This window comes from Delphinapterus leucas, chromosome 2 (genome assembly GCF_059928025.1).
Source record: "Delphinapterus leucas isolate spDelLeu-1000000601 "Yukka" chromosome 2, BTC_Dleu_Yukka2, whole genome shotgun sequence".
Classification (NCBI taxonomy): domain Eukaryota; kingdom Metazoa; phylum Chordata; class Mammalia; order Artiodactyla; family Monodontidae; genus Delphinapterus; species Delphinapterus leucas.
Window position 1 is genome coordinate 40,680,894 of NC_143130.1, and position 21,107 is coordinate 40,702,000.

General features: G+C 53.4%; 2 protein-coding genes across 10 annotated transcripts in view; one reads left to right on the forward strand and one right to left on the reverse strand.

Moving 5' to 3' along the window:
- Positions 1 to 204: 204 nt before the first annotated feature.
- On the forward strand, positions 205 to 17,813 carry IDH2 (isocitrate dehydrogenase (NADP(+)) 2). 6 transcript variants are annotated; one of them, XM_089906803.1, is made up of 15 exons: positions 314 to 425; positions 8,127 to 8,252; positions 8,465 to 8,534; positions 9,161 to 9,331; positions 9,411 to 9,502; positions 10,498 to 10,663; positions 12,290 to 12,450; positions 12,535 to 12,740; positions 13,143 to 13,374; positions 13,637 to 13,773; positions 13,961 to 14,112; positions 15,621 to 15,733; positions 15,906 to 16,003; positions 16,097 to 16,189; positions 16,668 to 17,813. In XM_089906803.1, the coding sequence occupies exons 4-15, from the start codon at positions 9,283 to 9,285 to the stop codon at positions 16,753 to 16,755; spliced, it is 1,587 nt and encodes a 528-aa protein (XP_089762929.1). In that variant the 5' UTR covers positions 314 to 425; positions 8,127 to 8,252; positions 8,465 to 8,534; positions 9,161 to 9,282; the 3' UTR covers positions 16,756 to 17,813. The 6 variants fall into 6 exon arrangements, with proteins under 6 accessions (XP_022419685.2, XP_022419682.2, XP_089762929.1 ...); XM_089906802.1 differs by lacking the exon at positions 8,465 to 8,534; XM_089906805.1 differs by lacking the exon at positions 8,465 to 8,534 and having other exon boundaries at positions 9,161 to 9,324.
- Positions 17,320 to 21,107, reverse strand: part of ZNF710 (zinc finger protein 710) — a 67,874-nt gene continuing 64,086 nt past the window's right edge. For all 4 annotated transcript variants that reach the window (XM_022563971.3, XM_022563972.3, XM_022563973.3 and 1 more), the window contains exon 5: positions 17,320 to 21,102. In XM_022563971.3, coding sequence (XP_022419679.1) covers positions 20,933 to 21,102 — 170 coding nt within the window. In that variant the 3' untranslated portion in view covers positions 17,320 to 20,932. The remainder of the gene's footprint in view (positions 21,103 to 21,107) is intronic.

The window sequence follows — 21,107 nt, forward strand, 5'->3', positions numbered from 1 at the left end:
TCTCTCGCCTCAGTAGCGCTGAGCTTTCCGCGTTGCCCAGAGAAGCGCGCGCCGGGCGCGAGGGCGGGGTCCGGGCTGGGGCAGGGCCCAAGGAGGAGTCCGGCCCCTGCCGGCCCCGCCTCCTCCCGGCGAGGCCCAATAGGGTGGCGGGCCCCGGCAGTCCCGCCCCGGCCCTGCCCGCTCAGCCCGCGCTTGGCAGGCCTCGGTAGCCCGCCGCCAGGCAGCTGGGAGCACTGGCCGGCGCTAGGATTTCGCCTACCCCGGTTCGTTCGCTCGCTCGCCAGCCAGTCCGACCCCTCACCCGCTCGGGATGGCTGGTTACCTGCGGGTTGTACGCTTGCTCTGTAGAGCCTCCGGTTCCGGGCCGGCCTGGGCGCCGGCAGCCTTGACAGCCCCCAACTTGCAAGAGCAGCCGCGGCGCCACTGTGAGTGCCACGAGGAGGGTCCGGGCGGGGTGCGCGCCTGGCACCGCGACGTGGCGTCCTTCCGGGCGGGGACCAGCGAGCGCGACCCGGGACGCTCGCGAGCCGGGGACGGCGGGGTAGGGCACACAAAGAGCCGGCGGACGGGGACGTGCTCCCCTGCCCCACCTTCCAAGCCGTGCCAGTCGCGGGGGGCGGGGGGAGGACTTGAAGGAAGGTGGCAACTGGTGGCCCGGGCGATGCCGGCCCTGCTGCCCTGCGCCCCCAGACTTTCCTGCAGGGGGTGCGGGGGGTATCCCGGGCTCGGACGGTATTCTGCCCGTCCTGCGACCCTGGAGGGAGACAAAGCAACCGAGTGGGTACTGGAGCGCCTGGCCCGCTCCACGCGAGTGAGGTAGGGTCCCGGCGCGGTCCCTGCTCAGACAAAGGAGGGGAAGGAGGAGGTATCCACTTCCCCTGCCTTCTCACCCGGGCGCGCAGTGATCCCTCCTCGCTGTCAGGCCCTCGTCAGCTATTTTTGGAGCCTTTTACGCGACAGTTGGTGGAGTCTCCTTTTTATTTTCGCTTTGGACGCCCCCATTCTCCTTGTCGACCCACTTGAAGCTCCATCCTGGGGTCTCTCCTTGGCTTGACCTGTCTGTTCTCGCCAGCCCGCTCCTGAGCTGCTCCTTGGCCCTGCCGCGCTCACCCGACTGGGGAGACCCGGCAGCCGCGCCAAAATGTCACTTTCCCAAATTGTTCGTCACAGCTTCTGTGATACCCTTAGTTTCCTGCTTAGGAGAGAAGACAATAGTCTTAATAAGCAGGGCATAATAAGCAAGAGTTAGCCTGAACTTACACTACCAAGGCAGGCTGCCTGGTCTGGCATTGGTCGGCCCCCTGGCTCTCCATCGCCAGCTACAAGAGACAGGGAACGATATAGGTCCCTTGGCTCTGTCGAATGCCTGTTGCCACGGAAACCCCTATCCTGACCTGGCCAGCAGCTCCCTGGAGTGAGGAGGAGGGGATGGGGCCCAGGCAAGCTGGTCTTACTGCTAGAGTAGGTAATCTTTAACCTAGTGTGGGAGCAGCTGACCAGAGCTGAGAAGAGCCCCAGCACCCCACCTCCCCTTTCAAGGAGAAAGGGGCATTTCCGTTTTTCTACTCATGGGATTTATCTCTAAGGAGTCGGCCCTGCAACTCGAGGTTCTAAGTGTCCCCAGGTCCCAAAAAAGTTTCCCATATGGCACCACCTTCAGCAAAAGATGGTGGAAGTTAGATACATTTTCCAGTTCTCCCCTTTTTTTTTTCTGCACTGATGGTAAAAAAAGAAACAAAAAACCCCACACAAACAAGAAAAGCCCCTTTGAGGCCTGAATTTTGATAACACATGAAAACAGCAGTCAGTTTCAGGTCCTTCCAGAAGCCCCCAAGTGGGGTTGGTTATTAACGAGGAGAACTTGGTTGGACATGAGACTGTACAATTGTGACCTCTGCTAGCTTGTTACTTGGCAACACTGCTGGAGACAGAATACTTGGCATTCCCCTTGATGACAAGGAAAGAATATGCTTTGACTAAAATACTTTTGTGTTTTTGCTGCCAGGTAATTCCCACATGTGTCTCCTTCTAGTTTTGCAACTCATAGGCCTCCAGCGACTGCTGGTGGTTGTTCTGATTAAGTTAGTTTGGGGAAGTGAGGGAGACTGCTCAGTGGGAGAATTATCTGTCCTTCCTTGGCTCAACTCCTAGTCTGGGAACTTCTTCATTTCCTCACCCTGTCCCTTAACTTTTCAGATCTTGGTGATTTGCCTGCACTCTTAGATTCCAGAGGAAATTATTTAATGATTGTTCAGTTTTGCAGACCCACCAGTAGGGTTGTGTGTTCTCCACTGAGCCTTGTTTCATCCACATCAGATAAGACCACAGCTATCCCATCAGAGCTATTTTTGGGTAGTCGTGTTTAGGCCCAGTAGGTTTTGAGGAAAAGCCTCTAGAAAGGCTTGGGGCCTGCCTCCAGATCCTTTGTGTGAGGCTGAGGCCTCTTTCACTGATTGCAGGATGGGGCGCTGGACACTGCTGTCTGATTACTGGAAGCCAGCCTCTGTGGCCTGCCCTGGACTTTACACTTCTGTAAACCATGTTTAAAATGCCAGCGGATTGCAAATATTAACACATGATAAACTGTGAGCTACTCCTGGTGCAGCTTTGTGGTGAGGACTCACTGGCCTCTGTGTGGTAATGCATCCCAGGATGGGGGAGGGGAGGGAGTACTTTTCATCCAAAGAGGAGGTTATGGCAGAGCAGTCCTTACCACAGATTGAATTGACCATAACTTGACATTCATTCATGGATTCAACAAATATTGTGCTTCTACTATGTGCCAAGCACTGTGCCAGGGACACTCTGGGGACAGAGCTGGGAATAAGAGACAAAGATTTCTGCCCTATGGAACTTAAATTCTAATGTGGGGACGGACAGTAGGCAAGAGCTAAGGAGAACAAATAAGCAAGGAAGGTGTGGGTGAAAGTTTGGGTAGGGCTGCCAGAAAAGACCCCACTGAATGCAGTACTGAGGGAGTGAGGGAAGCAGGCCATTTAGTGTTCAGGGGAAGAGAGGACTGCAGGTGCCAAGGTCACGATGCAGGAGGGCACCTTTGCTTGTTGGAGAAGCAGAAAGTAAGGCTGGCTCAGAGTGCAGAAGGCGAGTGATGGGACATGAGGTCAGGCAGTGGAGGTCATGGGGGGCTTGTAGGCCATTTTTGAGGATTTTGGCCTTCTCTGAGTGAAAGAGGCGGCTTTGCAGGGTTTTGAGAGGAGTGTTGTGACCTGATTTACATTTTAACAGGAGCATTCTGGCTTCAGGGACCTGGTAGGAGGCCTTAGTCAGAATCTGGCAAGAGAGCATGGTGGCTGTGACCATGGTGGCAGTACTGGGGTGGGTGGATTCTGGATGAATTTTGATGGAAGAGCCAGTAGAGTTTTTTTGATGGTTTTGATGTGGGTGTGAGACAAAGGGAGGAGTGAAGGATGACACCAAAGAAAATACTAGAGCCTCTTCCAGAACTGCTGCCCTGCCTTCTTGAGCCCTCTGGAATTGGGGGCTTCCCCCTACATTCTTCTGGGCCATGCTGGCTGAGCAGCCTCTCTTCTGCTGACAGCAGCATGGGTAGGAATGTGATGAAAGCAGTTCAGTTAAGTAGACAGTGGGGTGGAAGGGTGGCTGTCTTGGGAGGAACCTCTAGCCTGGAGGCTAGGTCTACTTACTTGAGCAGCAAGTAGATACTGAAACCGGGATGGTTTTGTTGTTTTTGTTTTTTAATGTTTATATATTTGGTGGTGCCGGGTCTTAATTGTGGCAGGCGGGCTCCTTAGTTGCGGTTCCAGGGCTCCTTAGTTGCGGCATGCAGGCTCCTTAGTTGTGGCATGCAAACTCTTAGTCACAGCATGCATGTGGGATCTAGTTCCCTGACCAGGGATCAAACCTGGGCCCCCTGCATTGGGAGCGTGGAGTCTTATCCACTGCATCACCAGGGAAGTCCCTGGGGATGGGTTTTGAAATCCTTACTTGGTGTTCGGTGCTAGGAGTTGGCCTAATGGGCCTCTTGTGACTGATGTAATTCCATCCCACACCCTGGCCAAGAGGACAGTGTTTGTGCAGCCTGTCATCTGAAGAGATCATGGCGGCTGTCCCTAGTAGGCCTTCAGGGAGGCCCAGCCACTGTTCTTTGAATTTCAGGTAACCTGTCACCTCTTGTCTCCCAGAGAGGGGCAGACGGTGTGGATATCTCCACCATAGTGGCTAAACAACAGACATGGTCTCAAACTCCGATGCCTTGGGGCACTCTGGAGGGCACGTGGCAGGCCTGGAATGGAGCGAGAGGCTGTCCTCATACCAGCCCATCCTTCATCCTTGCCAGGAGTGAGCGTGGGCTCAGTGGGACGAAGCGACTCATTCTTCAAGAGGGACTGGATTTTTATGTAAAATCTTCTCGATTTTTTTTTTTCTTTTGGTGGGGGGACTGGTTTAAATTAAACATTAAAGAATTTTTTAATTTCTTATTTTTTATTGTGGTAAAAAATGCATAACAAAAATTTCCATCTTAATCATTTTTATGTGTGCAGTTCAGCAGTGTAAAATACATTCACACTGTTGTTCAACGATCTCCGCAGCTTTTTCATCTTGCAGAACTGAAACTCTGTACCCATTAAACAACTACCCTTCCTCCTCTCCCCCCCAGCCCCTGGAAACCACCATTCTTCTTTCTGTTTCTATAATTTTGACCACTCTAGGTACCTCATGTAAGTGGAATCAGACAGTATTTGGTTTTTTGTGACTGGTTTGTTTCACTTAGCAGAATTCCCTCACGGTTCTTCCATGTTGTAGAGTGTGTCAGCATTCCTTCCTTTTTAAGGCTGAATAAAATCCCATTGTCTGTATATAGCACATTAAAAAAAATATTCAAGTTAAAATCTATTGACCTTCTGAGTAAGGTATAGGAATTGTGAAAAGCTTAGGTGATATAGTTATTAAATCCTTACATATTTAATACTGTTTCTAATTTATCATGAGTTATTTCCCAAAAATGTTAATCACAGCTGGATTGAAAAAGTATTTGGGTAATACATAAAGTGTCCATAGGAGCAAGCACCTTAAGTTTTTATCATATGCTGATAGAGAATTGTTTTAGGTGTTACATCTTATGAGGTCCACAGTTTGACTGAATGGGTTAAATAAGTCTCTGTTGCTGTTTAACTGCATTGTAATTACCAAAAGTAATAATGCATGTAATTAAAAATAACAGAGAAGCTTTTTTAATTAAAAGATCTTCTGCTCCAAAAAACAAACAAAGTATTTGGAAAAGGTGGTGATGTTGTTTATATAAGTATACCACATTATAAGTCTACTGGTGATCCAAAGGGAATTTGTCTTTGTGGAGTTTGAAGCAAAAGAACAAGAGGCAAAAGCTATTGAGGTAGGTCCAGATCCATCACTAAAACATGGAAGCACTTCCTTTTTTAGTTTCAAAGCAAGTACATCCATGTTGAAGTGGTGGGCAGCCCAGTTTTGGAAAAAAAACTTGGAATCATGAACATAGTTTAACTTTTTGGAGAAAAGTTTTTCTTAAACTTCCTGGGTTAGTTCCCAGAGTCCTATTCTCCTCTTGAAGGTTCATATCACATTTTGTTTATCCATTCATCTGTTGGTGGACACTTGGGTTGCTTCCACCTCTTGGCTATTGTGAATAATTGTTATGAACATGGGTATACAAATATATATATATATATATATATTTTTTTTTTTTTTGGGATACGCGGGCCTCTCACTGTTGTGGCCTCTCCTGTTGCGGAGCACAGGCTCCGGACGTGCAGGCTCAGCGGCCATGGCTCACGGGCCCAGCCGCTCCGCGGCATGTGGGATCTTCCTGGATTGGGGCACGAACCCATGTCCCCTGCATCAGCAGGCAGACTCTCAACCACTGCGCTACCAGGGAAGCCCTATTTTTTAATTTTTTTGAGGAACCATCATACTGTTTTCCATAGTGGCTGTACCATTTTACATTCTCACCAGCAATGCACAAGGGTTCCAGTTTCTTCACATCCTCACCAACATTTGTTACTTTATGTTTTTTGGTCTTTTGTTTTTTGGGTTTTTTTGATAGTAGCTATCCTAATGGGTGTGAAGTGGTATCTCATTGCAGTTTTGATTTGCATTTGCCTAATGATTAGTGACATTGAACATCTTTTTATGAGCGTATTGACCATTTTTGGAGAAATATCTATTCAAGTCCTTTGCCCGTTTATTAATCAGGTTATTTGTTTTTTTGTTGTTATTGAAATTGCCTGATTTTTAAGCCTTGGTCACCAATCAACATTAAAGAAAACCCCTACGACCTGGGCCAAACAAAATGAGCCTCTGCTGCTATGACTCACATCACTGCCCCCAGTCCTCAGCTCCTCTGGGTAGTTGCTTTGAGGGAGGCTGCACACCTGACTTTGATAACAGCGCTGCTTGCTCTCTCCATTACTGATAGATTTTCCCTTCCATACTCACTCTTTGAGGACAGGCATTGTTGTGTTTAGGTGTTTCAGGAAGGGGTGCTTACCCTTAGCACCTGGTTGTAAATAAGTGGGCCCTGTGGTCTCTGAGGGTTTGACACCTGCATACACAGCTGGGAAGGCTGCCTGCTGTGATCTTGATATTGAGCTCCCCCATCGAGGAGTGTGGTGTCCAAAGACACCAGCTGCTGTGCCTGAACCCCAAAGCTTGAGCAGAGCCCAGGCTGAGGCTGAACCCTTTAGGACTGGCCCCAAATGGACCTCTACTTAGGGAACTTGATTACTGTAGGCTTGGTACATTAAAAAAAAAAAAAATTGATTGGCTCTCATCACATTAACTCATAGAAGATGCTCCTAAAAACTAAGCTAGCTCGCAACAGCCCAACAGACTTTCTGCAGGTCCTAAAGCCCTTTCCACTCAAGCTTTAGACCAGAAATGCTGAAGGAATTTAGTAGCTTGGGTCCAAAGTCCCCACTGCATCTTGGGAAGAGCTGAAGCGGTGTCAGCCGTGTCCACCATGTTTTCTGGGGAATGAAATATTTTGAGTCTGTGTTTGCTTTCTGCTTCTCTACATATGGCCCACAAGGGCGTCCAGAGGCTGCACTTGAGCCAGGGCCCTGGGACACAGATGAGGCCTATCCTGACCCTGACACACGCCATGCTTCCTGGGTCTCATTTTTCTTCCCTTTTATATTAAGAAGAAAAAAAATCTGTTTGCACATCTTTGGAAAGTGAGTTATTCTGCTGCACATAATTCACCTTTTTCTTCGCGGGTTGGGATGTCATCATGAGTCATGGCAGTGGTGTGTTTCGTAGGACAGTGATGTGTTTGGGGTCTCTTGGGCTTTGGTCCCTTTTGTTTTCATGAGCCTAGGTAGCCATGCTTCTTCGTTTTTCTAGGCCTGCTTTTCACAGGCTTCTGTCCCTTGCTGTCAGCCTAGCAGATGTCACTTGGGTTTTTCATCCTGTCCCCTCTTCTGATTTGCTGTGTCTAATCTTCGGTGAGTTGAAAGACCCATAGCTACATCTGTAAGGATTGTGTGTAACATAAGACTAAATGGGCCCTAAGTAAGGGCTGAGCAGGGCCCCTTTGGGGACAGGGCCCTGCTTTCATCTGGGGTTCAGCAGAAGGTGACACTTCCTGGGGTGACTGAGGCAGGGTTGTAGGTTTCACATAGATCTTGTTGCCGTGCTCTTCAGCTGCTGTTTCTTCCAAGGCTGTGGCCAGAGGCACGTGCTGGTGCTTGGGTGCCCCTGCTGCAGGTTAAGGGTCAATAAGCCTCACCCACGGCAGCCTGCACTGATAAATTGGACGGGCCATTTTCTTTCTTTTTTGGGGGGCTGTGCCCCACGGCATGTGGGATCTTAGTTCCCCGACAGGGGATCGAACATGTGCCCCCTGCATTGGAAGCACGGAGTCATAACCACTGGACTGCCAGGGAAGTCCCGTGGACGATTTCCTTGCGTTTTGTTTGGAATTCACTTCCCAGACTGTTGGTTTTTCTCATGAGTCAGACTTTCCTTGAAGAGCCTCCACCAGCTCCTGTTTCCTCCTCCACCATCTCCCTGGGCCTGGATCAGTCACTCGTCCAGTCCTTTGATGCATCTCTGGCAGGACTGGCGGACCTGAGCCTGCATGGATCAGGGCTTCTGCATTCCATTCCCAGGTGCCCATCAAGGAAGGTGTGGATCTTCCTGGATCTGCTGTTTTCAAGCTGTGTGAGCTTTGGCAGTGAGCTGACAACCTCTCTGAGCCTTAATTTCCTCACATTTAAAGTGGAGATAATGATACAGTAAGTCCCTTACATATGAATGAGTTCCGTTCAGAGAGCGCGTTCCTAAGTCTGATTTTTCGTAAGTCCAACAAAGTTAGCCTAGGTACCCAACTAACAAAATTGGCTCTATAGTACTGTAATGTAATAGGTTTATAATACTTTTCACACAGATAATACATAAAAAACAAACAAACACACAAAAAATAAAGAAAACATTTTTAATCTTGCAGTGCAGTACCTTGAGAAGTACAGTATTACAGTGCAACAGCTGGCATCCAGGGGCTGGCATCGAGTGAACAGGCAAGAAGTTACTGACTGGAGGAGGGAGAGGAGGTGGGAGATGGTAGAGCTGAAGGGTCGGCAGCAATAGGAGACGGAGGGCAAGCGGCAGTTTCACTCATTCACATCCTGGGCTTGAAATAAAGATCCTGTACTACTGCCCTCTATACAGTCCTGTACAGTAAAGTACACAAAAGCACAAACACTTGTAGAGGATGCGAGCATGTGACAATGTACACCAGACACATGAGCTAACTTACATGATTGGACATGCGAACGCACGTTCGCATCTTTGAAAGTTCACAACTTGAAGGTTCGTATGTAGGGGACTTACTGTACTCCCCTTGGGAGTGGTTCAGAGGATTAAATGTGAAGGCTGTGGTACACCCTCAGGCCCATGGGAGGTGATCTATACAGTTTCCCTGCTCACTTCATGTTAGGCTCTCAGGTTGCAAGCAACAGTTAGAGGAAGTTTTTGGAAGGACACGGGGTAGCTCATAGAATTGCAGGGATTGGACAAGAGGGGATTCCAGGCTACCCTGGGGAACTGGGTGGCAGCAGCCGAAGGCAACCTCTGCCCGGCTTGCTGCTTGACAAGGTGACCCCAGCTGGCTCTCATTCTCTGTGTTGGTCTCCTCTGTTGTCAGGTTCCAGGAGAAAGGATCTGACTGGCCAGGCTGGCATCTGGCTAGTCCCAGCTAGCCAGACTCAGCGGGGGATCCAGCTCCCCGGGGTGATCCTGGAGCTGCTCCTGCAGGAGGGGGAGTGAATGCTGGGCAGCTGGGTCCTGGCTGACACTCCTCCCTCCATGGTGAAGGGTGGGTCTGGCCGGAGAGGAGAGGGGCTCCCCCACCAGCCTCCCCAGGGGTGTGATGTGCTATGTGTGTCTGGTCCTAGATGCCGACAAGAGGATCAAGGTGGCGAAGCCAGTGGTGGAGATGGACGGCGATGAGATGACCCGTATTATCTGGCAGTTCATCAAGGAGAAGGTAGTTCCCTCCCGAAGTAGGCGGCCTTCCACATGGCCGGCCGGGCTCAGTGTTCAGTCCCCACTTCGGGTCCCCAGGGTTCACCCGTCACCCTGGTGGGCAGGAACAGTCCTGTTTTTCCCCTTCCATCCATCCTTCTGTCATGTCCAGACCACTCATGGCTCTTATGACGTCAGGCAGGGGACCGTCCTCAGCCATCTGTGTCACGTGCTCGTGCCAAAGCCAGCATGTTTTCAAAAATGTGTGCAGATTCAAGCCTGACCCTGTATCATGTCGTTTTTTTGTTTTTTTCATTTGTTTTGTTTTTTTCAAACTCGTGTTTCAGCATGAATTGACTATCCTTCGGGAATTTCTTCTTTTCCTTTTTTTAATTTATTTTTTATTGGAGTATAGTTGAGTATATCATCTTGATCTCCTACATTCCTATGTGCATCATTGAGGGAGTGAGAGAAGAACAGGGCCGGAGTGCGGGAGGACCACATCATTAACCTTTCCTTAGCGGTTCAAGGATGTCATCGCGAGTCGTGGCGTGGGGTCTGTTGGAGGACAGTGATACGTTTGAGCCACCATGGCAGACAGTTCCCAGGGTGGCTCCTTGACTTCTCCAAAGTCGCTGTGGGCTGGGTCTGCCTGGGAGAGCACATTGTCCATGTGCCTGTCCCCAAGAAGAAGGTTGAGAATCACCACTTCTGAGTGGGGAAGAAGAGGGAACCCTCTGTATAGAGAACCCTAGATGCACTTGGAGTTGGGGTTTGGCTGAACTGATGGGCCACCGCAGGGGGTGTGTGGTCCACGCTAGGGGATGAGCCCTCCGAGGGGCTGCAGCCTGGTCTGCCGGCCTCTCTCCAGAGCCCCGGCCTCTTGCCAGCTTTGGCCAGCCCACCGCTGGCCTTTCCTCTTCCCTGCCCTGACGGGGTGTCCCCTGCCACTGTCCCCACATGCCCCTGAGTCACAGTCATCTGGGCTGATGCCAGGCCCCGGCCGTCTGTCTCTAGCTCATCCTGCCCAATGTGGACGTCCAGCTCAAGTATTTTGACCTGGGGCTCCCAAACCGTGACCAGACCAATGATCAGGTCACCATCGACTCTGCGCTGGCCACCCAGAAGTACAGCGTGGCTGTCAAGTGTGCCACCATCACCCCTGACGAGGCCCGTGTGGAAGGTGCGAGGGGCGCGGGGGCGGGCGGCTGGGACAGTGGGGACTGGGACGTGACCCTGGTCTCCCTGCGAATGCCCAGCACACAGCGGAGCCTCCAAGGTTCCTGTGGAGGAGGCTGGGGAGGGGAGGTTGAGGGCTGGCCTAGGTTCCACAGTTGGGGGTGGCAAAGCTGGGGCCAGGGTCTGTGTCCCCTGCTCCCAGGCTGGTGGTGTTTCTGCTGTGCCGTGTGGCTCTGGCCAGTGTGGATGTCACTGGTCACAGAGCTGATGCTGACACTGTCACAGTGAGGACAGCCTCTTTGGGCAGCCTGCCCCCCTGGCCTCCTGGACTGCTTTGCAGGCAGGTTTACAGAGAGACTCTGGGGCCACCTCTGTCCAGGGTAGTGCTGGGTGTCAGGCCTGTGTCCTTCAGAGGCTCGGAACATCCCTCGTGTCCCGCCACTGTCTTGGCACTGCAGGTCTGCCCTTTGCCTCTGTGGCTGTGGAGCGGTCTCAGAGAGGTGCCCCACCACGCTTGGACAGGCCGCTGGTCCTCGGCTCTGGGGGCTGCTCTCGAGGGTTCCATGAAATGGCACCAGTGTGTGGGTAAAGGATCTGGGTTTGGGAAATTCAAGAAAGGGTGGTTTCAGAACTTGCAGAGTTCTGTCTCCCCACTTCCTGCAGTATGAGGGGCCTTAAGGAAACCTTCAAGACATCTCCAAACTCTGCAGGCCTCCTCCTGTCATGCAGGTTGTTCCCGACCTCAGGGTATGGAATCATTTTAGCGCTAAGCTCTTTCAGCTGGTTTTCTTTGATTTCTCCTGAACCCTGGGATTCATACATCCCCACTTTATGGACAAGGAAGTAGAGGGTCACAGTCTTAGTAATTTAGGCTGAACCCAGCGGTGAGTGGCAGTGCTGGGGCTAGAACCAGAGCATCTGGAGTGAGGCCGTACACTGCCAGGTTCATCAGACAGCTACGTCCAAGTGTGATGTGGGAATAATAAGAACTGACAGAGGGGACTTCCCTGGTGGTCCAGTGGCTAAGACTCCATGCTCCCAATGCAGGGGGCCCAGGTTCAATCCCTGGTCAGGGAACTAGATCCCACATGCATGCCGCAACTAAAGATCCTCCTGCATGCTGCAACTGAAGATCCTGCATGCGGCAACGAAGATCCCGCGTGCCACAACTAAGACCCGGTGCAGCCAAAAAAAAAAAAAGTATATATATACATATATATATATATATGTATATATATGTATGTATGTGTATATATATATATATATATATATATGTATATATATAAAATAACTGACAGAGCCCTTACCACGTGCCAGCCACTGTTCTAGGTACTTTACACATGCATGCATTTAATCCTCACAACAACCCAAAAGGCCAGGTGTTTTATCAGCAATTTCATTTTATGGCTTAAGTTCAGCCACTTGCCGAAGGCTGACAGTCAGAGTTGGTGCCACAGCCGGACCGTGAAGACAGGAAATCTGATTCGGGAGCCCACGTGCACACTCTAGACTCTGCTGCTGCTTCCCCCCAGATGATGTTTAGGACCCCCATCCTTGTTCTTGCTTGGGGTTCAAACTCTGGTTGGAAGGTGGGGGCTGCAGTGGGGCCCCTTCATCTTTGTCCTCATAGAGTTCAAGCTGAAGAAGATGTGGAAGAGCCCCAACGGGACCATCCGGAACGTCCTCGGGGGGACCGTGTTCCGGGAGCCCATCATCTGCAGAAACATCCCACGCCTCGTCCCTGGCTGGACCAAGCCCATCACCATCGGCAGGCACGCCCACGGCGACCAGGTTTGCCACGGTGGGAATGGGGCCCCAAGGGCCTGGGTCCTGCATCTGGGGCACTTGGCCTGAGCCACCCTCTCACCTCTGCAGTACAAGGCCACAGACTTTGTGGCTGACCGGGCCGGCACATTCAAGATCATCTTCACCCCAAAGGACGGCAGCGGAGCTAAGGAGTGGGAGGTGTACAGCTTCCCCGCTGGTGGCGTGGGCATGGGCATGTACAACACGGATGAGGTGAGCAGCGGCTCCCCGGCTCCCTCCCCCCACGCCTGTCTCTCCATCTCCAGCCACATCAGGTTGGTGGTTCTGACTGTTCCTGCATCGGTGGCCTGAAGGTCTGAGGCCTGAGAGGAAATGCATCTTAGGTGTGTCCGAGGGCCCTGCGGTGGGCCCGGTGTGGAGGGCTGTCGCACTCCCGCCCAGCCAGGTGCTTGTGCTCCCCACCATTCCTGCACTCGCTCTCGGGTGCGTCCTTGGGGGCATATTGGTTGTCAGCTCTTGGCTTACAGCAAACTGGGTAAGCACTTCTTCCCCTCCCTACCCCCATCTCTTGGCTTTCCTTTCGTCTGTGGTTGGGCTCACTCAGGCTGTGAAGAAATGGCCACCAGTAGCTCCAGGCTTATCGCTGCCAGCCTGGCTACCCTATCAGAAAAGAGCCCCGCCTTTTTTTTTTTTTTTGGCTGCGCTGTGGCATTTAGGATCTTAGTTCCCGGACCAGGGATCGAACCCGTGCCCCCTGCAGTGGAAGTGCGGAGTCTTAACCACTGGACCACCAGGGAAGTCCCGGAAAAGAGCCTTTTTGCTCATGATTCCAGCAAAAGTACAGGCCTGGGTCACATGGCCATCTCTGAGCCAATCATGGAGGCCCAGGGGAGGAAGGGCTCTGATTGGATAAGCCCAGAACACACTATCAAGTCTAGAGACCGGCAGGTGGGCTGAGGGCATTAGCCCCACCCCAGCCATATGGTCTAAGAAGTGGGGAGGGTGGTAGCTTTCCAAAGCAGTTGGTGGGGCTACTTCGTCCCAGAAATTGGGAGGGGGATGCTGGGCCAGTAGAAACAACAGATGCTCACTCCAGGGAGTCTGGGTTAACCCCGGCTGCCTGCGAGGGTCCTGTGGAGGGAAGGGATGCCGTTCCCAGGGCCTGGGCCCGCCCTGGGGGACCACACCAGGGACCTCTCTCTCCCTGCAGTCCATCTCGGGTTTTGCGCACAGCTGCTTCCAGTACGCCATCCAGAAGAAGTGGCCACTCTACATGAGCACCAAGAACACCATTCTGAAAGCCTATGATGGGCGCTTCAAGGACATCTTCCAGGAGATCTTTGAGAAGTAATGGCCTCTCCCTTTAATACTTCTCAGGGACGCCATGGCCCTTCTTCCCTGTCCCCTCAGCCGCCCTTACCCACCCAGGGAGACGGCTGTCCCAGTGCATCGGTCTCAGCTCTGAGGCTCAGGGAGGGATCCCCAACCTGTCAGCCTCCCGCCCTCTCCCCACAACAGGCCCTTTTGCTCCCAGGCACTACAGGACCGAGTTTGACAAGAATAAGATCTGGTACGAGCACCGCCTTATTGATGACATGGTGGCTCAGGTCCTCAAGTCTTCGGGCGGCTTTGTGTGGGCCTGCAAGAACTACGACGGAGACGTGCAATCAGACATCCTGGCCCAGGGTACACTGGCAGCACCTGCTCCCTGCAGGGATGGACTGTTGATTTTCCCTAGCTGGGGGGATTTTCTCCTTTGGGGAGAACACTTCTGTAGCGGAGCAGCAGGACTGGGGCTTGCCTGCTCATTTCAGGGTCTCCTGTGGACAGCAGGGGCCAGGGGCTCCCTGGTGTCTGAGTGAGGAAGGATCCTAAGTTAGCTTTGGACTGGGGTATTACTAAGGCTGCTGTTCCAGAGGAAGTAGGACGTAGGAATTCAGGTGCTAAAGGGCTAGATGTGTTAGCCCCGAGGTTGTTCCTGTCCATGAAAGGGCCAAGTGACTCTGCTTGGCTCCAGGTTTGGACTAGGTTTGGCTCTAGTAGAAAAAGGGGAGTAAGCGCTACCGGATGCTTTTTAAATTACAGAGAATTTGTTTTGCACAGTAAACCTTTTGGATGTAGGAGAAAATTGGGGATGATGCAAACCCCCAGGCCCCAGAGCATCCTGAAACACAAGTTGGGTTGCAGCAGAAAGCCTGCGTGAAGCCGTTAGGGAAGAACAGAAAAAAATAGCCCAATTGTATTGGGAATGAGAGCAGGAAAGATAGTGGGAGGAGGCAACATGTATCCATAGCGAGTGGAAGAGAAACCAGGCTCTGTGAGAGGGGGCGAGGTCTAGCTCCTGATAAGGAGAAAAGTGAAGCCCACGCCAGGTTGTGATGAAACGGCAGAGGGTCTCAGTGCTTTATAAAAACCTTTGACTTTATTTTGAAAAGTTTGGTGTGATCCTCTCACTAGAACAATTCCCATCTAGGATGGGAGCATGAAAAGCCCTAGCAGACAAGAGAAAGGTGTGAAAGGTACCCTTAAGTGTATGAAGATTGGTGAGTGTGAAGGTCCCAGGTGCAAATGGAGAAGGGATTCCCCCTTCCTCTGCCCCAACAGCAAAACTTCTTACCCAAATAATTTTCCTCTAGAAGTTGCCCACTTTTTCTTTCTTGGGCATTCAGAATTCTTATTTTGGTGCTTGTGGGGGTGCTTTTGAAAACTAGGAGACCTTGGCCACAGAAAAGGTTGACATCTGGTTTTGGGAAAACTTGGAAATAAATCACAAAGCTTTAAAGTGGCCTGAAAGAGCAGATAAAGTGATCACTGTGAAACAGCTGGCTGCAGGCTTTATTCTTTCTGCTTGAATGAGCCTCCTGGTCACCAGCCAGGGTGGGTGGGCAGAATTTTGGGGGATCTTATGCCCTGGGGGGGCCATAGACTCTGGGGCACCTGGAGGTAGGGGATGCAGAATTATGCTAACAGGCTGATGACAGCCACCTCTGAGTGCCCCTCTGCCCTGTACTGGGCCCTGGAGACCCAGGACAAGAGTAGACAAGCCTGAAACAGTCTCTGTTCTCCCAGTTATAGGTGGGGGTGGGTGGAGACATAGCAAGGAAGCAGCTACAACAGCTGGAGGGCAGGTGGGCTCAACCCCAGTGGCCTGAGGAAAGGTGCCGGCACCGATAGGATGTCTTCCTACTTTCCAGGCTTTGGCTCCCTTGGCCTGATGACGTCCGTGCTGATCTGCCCGGATGGGAAGACCATTGAGGCTGAGGCTGCTCATGGGACGGTCACGCGCCACTATCGGGAGCACCAGAAGGTGAGTGCGAGGACCATGGCCTCATGTCCATCTGCCCCCGGGGCCCGAGCCCACTGGCCCTGAGGCTGGGAGCACGGGCCTGGTCCTGTCAGTCTAGAGGTGGGCAGTTGTGTCCAGGTGGCCCTCTTGTTGGCTGGTTGGCTCTTCATCCCCCTGCGACCCCTTCCCCCAGGGCCGGCCTACCAGCACCAACCCTATCGCCAGCATCTTTGCCTGGACGCGTGGCCTGGAGCACCGGGGGAAGTTGGACGGAAACCAGGACCTGATCAGGTGAGTGCAGAGGGAGTGCCTGAGCCGGATCTGGGCAGGTTATGGGCCCTGGCTCCGCACAGCTGGGGTCTCACTCTGCCCTGTCCCCTGCAGGTTTGCCCAGACCCTGGAGAAGGTGTGTGTCGAGACAGTGGAGAGTGGAGCCATGACCAAGGACCTGGCGGGCTGCATCCATGGCCTCAGCAAGTGGGTGGCCTGGGGTAGAGGGCAGGGCTGGCCTTCTGGGACCTCGAGGTCAGGTGGAAAGAAGCCCAGGGTCCTTGTTAGAGGCCTCCTCCTGAGTTAACTTAGCTGCCGGGGGCAGGACAGGTCCATGGCCCTGGGGGATGGCTCGGGCCAGCCTCCGCACACCAGGCGCAGTGAGTGGGTCCCCATCCCTGAGGCTTGCTGCTCAGAATGTTTCCATCCCCTGCTGCACCCATCTCCCAGCTTCTCCCCAGAGAGCTTGTACCTAGTTGCCCAGTCACCTGGGAAAGCAAAGACAGGCCTTACTGGGTTCCTGCCGAGTTTGCTGTGGCCTCTTGACCGTTGGCTCCAGGTGCCTCTGGCCTGTAGACCTCCCCATGACCGCACGAGGGGGCTGCCATCCGGATGCCTGAGCTCAGGCTCTGCCCTGAGAGGGCCCGGCTGGAGCGGCCCTCACGTGCAGGTGCTCTCTTGGCAGTGTGAAGCTGAACGAGCACTTCCTGAACACCTCGGACTTCCTGGACACCATCAAGAGCAACCTGGACAAAGCTCTGGGCCAGCAGTAGCGGGTGGGAGCACTGCTGGCTGCCGTGGCGGCCAGGCTGGGGCTAAGCGGGTGGCCACAGGTCCACCCTAACCCCGACACGCCCCCGCAGCGGAGGGTGAGCCTCACAACCCCTCTTTGGAGGCCTTTCTAGGGGACACTCTTTTTTATAAGCAAGATGTTTTTAAAAGTATCTGTGTGTTTCCCCTCATGGTGACATGAGGCAGGAACAGTGTGTTTTACCTCAGCCAGTGGTATGTTTTGCATACTGTAATTTATATTGCCCTCGGAACACATGGTGCCATATTTAGCTACTAAAAAGCTCTTCACAAAGCAGTCTGCTGTGTTTGTCCCTGAGGGGAAGGAGGCAGCTGGGGCCTAGAGGCAGAAGCCCTCAAAGGGCTGGCGGATTCCCCCAGGGGCTGCCCGGGGTGCCTTGGGTCACAGCAGGCCTCTGTCCAGTCAGGGGGCCACCGGGGGGAGGGGACCAGGCAGAAGGCCTGTGGGTTCCCTGGAATTTCCTAGCACGACCTGGCTTCTGTATCCTCTTTTCCATTTTGAGATTGTCACTTCCAAGAGAGTACGGTTATATTTTTATTTTTTCTTTCTTTGATAGTTTTAACTTTCTAAACGTGCCCAGACCTCTTTATTTGCCTGTTTCTCAGTCCTTGAAACAGGTCCCACACAGTGGCCGCCTCAGTTCTCTTCCCCACGGCTGCCTGGGACTCGGGCCTGGGCCTGTGAGTGGGGCCCCCATGTGGTCCAGGCTAGTGAGTCCCAGACTTGGGTTCTTCTTCACCACTCTGTGGCAAAACTTGGAAAAGTAAGTTTATAAAGTTGCTATAAAGCTAAACAGATCCAACTTAAAGGGCTATCCTTTATTCAGGGATTATGTTCTACTTTTGGTGTTAAAATGTCCTAGGGAAGAGTTGTGTCTTTTTTTTGGCCGCATGGCTTGCCGGGTCTCGGTTCCCTGACCAGGATCTGCAGTGAAAGCGCGGAGTCCTAACCATTGGACCGCCAGGGAATTCCCGAGTTGTGTCATCTTGACTTGAGAAAATAAATACTTGGCAACCCAAAGTCCATTTCCCACATTTGGGTGGGCTCTCCTGTATTCCGAAACCCAATAGCTGGGAGCCTTGGTAGCTTTGAGATGGGCTTCAGCTGCCCACCTCCACTGACAGCCGCCTTCTGTGCTAAGACCACTCTTCCTCAGTAATCACTGGACTCCTGGCGCTCTAGGAGGAAAAGCTGGCGTGATGACTCTGGCTGGCCCAACTCCTGGGGGGAAGCTCAAGGTTTCCGGCCTCTTCCCCATCAGTAACGAAGGGCCGGCAGCTCCCCAGAAGGCACAGCCTCTGAAGCCCAGTCTGGCATCGGGAGCTGGCTTCTGTCCTGGTGGCCTGTTGGTGGGGAAGCGGCTTTTTCTCGAGTGGTGGGAATTCTGGGGCCTTGACCTGCGCCCCTTTCTCACGGGCTTGGAGCTCTCCAGGTGGCCATTCTAGTGCAAAGGATGGGCTGGAGCTCCTCTGGGCCCCCAGAGAGGGAAGCCTTGTAGGGAGCTCCTTCTGAGGGAGGGGTGAGGACCGGGCCCCCAAGAACCATGGAAAGAAGCACTCGCAGTCACCTCACTAAAGAATATTCATTTATTTATAATTATTGCTAAGTAAACTTCTCTTCTTTTAAACAGGAACATAAAAACACAGTAGGGCTTTGCACAAGTGGAATTTCTAAACAGTTGGTTTGTATACACGTCAAAATAAGTTAGAATGGGATTTGTCCAGGAGTTTCCAAGTCACCCGAGAGGCTGCACGCCTCTTTTGAAAAGGTTGGGGTGGGGTGGGGGGTGGGGACCGGAGCCTTGCCAAGACCACCGCCCACCCAGCTCCAATTGTGAGTTGTGCTGCTTCCTTCTCTCAGCCTTGCCCAGGTCCAAGGCACAGGGCATGGGGGGCGTTCAAGTATTGAACCTCGCAGAGGGCTGGTGCTGATGGCGGGGCTGGGGGCAGAGAGGAGAGCCCCACCCGGGGGGCCAGACCGTCTCTCATGGGTTTCCAAGACCAAGGCCACTGCACTGGCAGGGAAGAGGAAGAAGAGGAGGTACAGGGTTCTTTTTGGTACCAGGGGAGAAAGAAGTTGTGGGAAGAGGTAGTTTGCGGGGATGATGCTTCTGCTCAGCAGGAGAAAATGTCTTCTACAGTGACGGGGTCACTGCCACCTGAGGGTCATCATGGCGGGCACCTGGGAGGCTGGGGGGCCTCAGGGTCTGGAGAGCCACAGTCGGGGCGAGGCTCCCGTGAGCCTCAGCCCTCTTATTTGCTGCTTAGCATGAACTCTAGCAGAGAAGGAAGGGGCACCTGGCTGCCTGATCCCGAGGCTACCTTGTCCTCCCCTCCGTCCTGATCTCAGCCACCCTGAGGCCTGCCTTGGTCCTTCACTAAGGATACGGCCTTGGGGGCACCTCCCTCCCCAGCCGCTCCCCGCTTCCTGGTTTCTGGGCTGAAGCTGGCGGCTTCACCTCCTGTGCCTCTGGGAATGGCCTTGCCTGCTCCCCTCCACGGAGGCCGCAGGGGGCGAGTGGGTGGGCGTCTGGGTGCCCCAGCATTCCTGAATATGCTCTTTCACCACCCTGGGCCTGCAGTCTTCAGTTCCGGGGCAGGAGCTGGCGCGGGGACCGAGGAGATGCGAGCGGGCTGGCGAGGGGGCGAACCGTTGGCTGAGCAGGGGCAGCAGCCTGGGCCGCTGCTCTGGGTGGTGCAGAGCAAGTCACTAGCCGGAGGAGCTGGGAGAGGGTGGACGGCCTGCTGGGCTCTGCCTCCTCCTGCCTCTCGCCTTGGCCTCCGGAGGCTTCCTGCCAGCAGCTGAAGCCCCAGGGCCAGACCGACAGTGCCTTCTGAGCCCGAGTCCCGCCAGGGCAGGCCACGCTGCTCTTGGTTGGGGAGGCACAAAGCACGCACAGCACACGAGAAAGCTTCCGCTGGCAAAAAGAAAATGATCTCCATCAGAAAAGATAATAGGTGACACAGAGTTGGAAAGGAGAAAAATAAATTACCTTCAAAATATCCCCCTTTGCTCAAAAAACCTTTTTTTTTTCCCTCTATGGTCTTCATTTTCCTTTTTTAAATATGTTGCTCTTCCTGGGACCCTGCTGACTCTTGGCTGTCCCCATCCTCAAAATGGATACTTATTAGACCTTAAATAAGAGGAAAACTCCAGGCCCCCACCCCTACATAGGCCCTCCTTGGCCTCCTTAAGGACAGCCCCTCTTGGTCCCCAACGACCCCATCACCAGTCCCCTTGCTCAAGGGGCCTCCATCTGTCTTTGTTAGTGTGTGTCTAACGCAAGGCATGTCCTGGCTTTGTCGGGGGACCCTGGGGTGGTGCCCCACTTCGAGACAGAACTAGATAACAGTTTGCTGAAATCCACTCTAGGGACGCCCACTTCCAAACAGGGCTGTAAGATGCGAGCCTTCTGGGGTTCGGCTGGAGAGGACGGTAGCTGGGGGTTGGGCTACACCCCGCTTTCCTAAGGCCAGGACCAGGCTGCATGCACGCCTGGCTGGAGGAGAGAGCGGGAGGCACCAGGAGGTAGAAGGCAGAGGGCCCTGCCTGGCTGTCCATGGACAGGGTGGGGGAATGGGCTCTGGGCCTGGGCTTTTCGCAGCCCAGGGGCTGGTGGGGGGTAAGGGTGGGGGGCAAGGCTGACCAGCACAGGAGCTCAAACATCCCTAGAGGCAGGAGAGGGTCCAGAGGAGAAACAAGACATGGCTCAAGAGATCTCCCTCCAGTGACAGGAGCCCCAAGGAGCCATCAGGATGGCCCTGCCCACACGGGCCGCCCCAGCTCTGCTGGGCCTGGAGAGACTTGAGAACCTATGCCCTTGTGACCTGTCCCCAGACGGCCCCCATCTGCATTTCTCCCACAGCAGCAGGCCAAGGAGACCCAGACCTGGGCCTCCCGTGTTACCCTTCCTTCCCTAGGATGCCTGGGGCCTGTGCCTGGTTCACAGCTGAGGCCAGTAGTACAGTCTCCATTTGGTCTACAAGTCCCTAGTGGTGCAAACGACTGAGTGGGAGGGAGGGCTCAGGACAGTGGGGCAGTAGCTTGTTTTTCAGCTGCAGGAGGTGCAGCCTGCAGCACATGGGTCTCCCCCCACGCCCCACGCCCTCCTTGCCCCGTCCTGGGTGGCCTGGCCTGTGCTATAGCACGTTGTAGTAGGCCATCTCTTTCATGGCCTGTTCGGTGAGGACGCTGGCCTCGGCGCTGCTGTCCACACCGGCGTAGGCGTAGGCGTTCTCCTCGAAGTCCTCGATCTCCTGCTGGCTGTCAAGCTCGGAGGGGTCGGTGCCCGTCAGCTCCATCATGGGGTCTGCA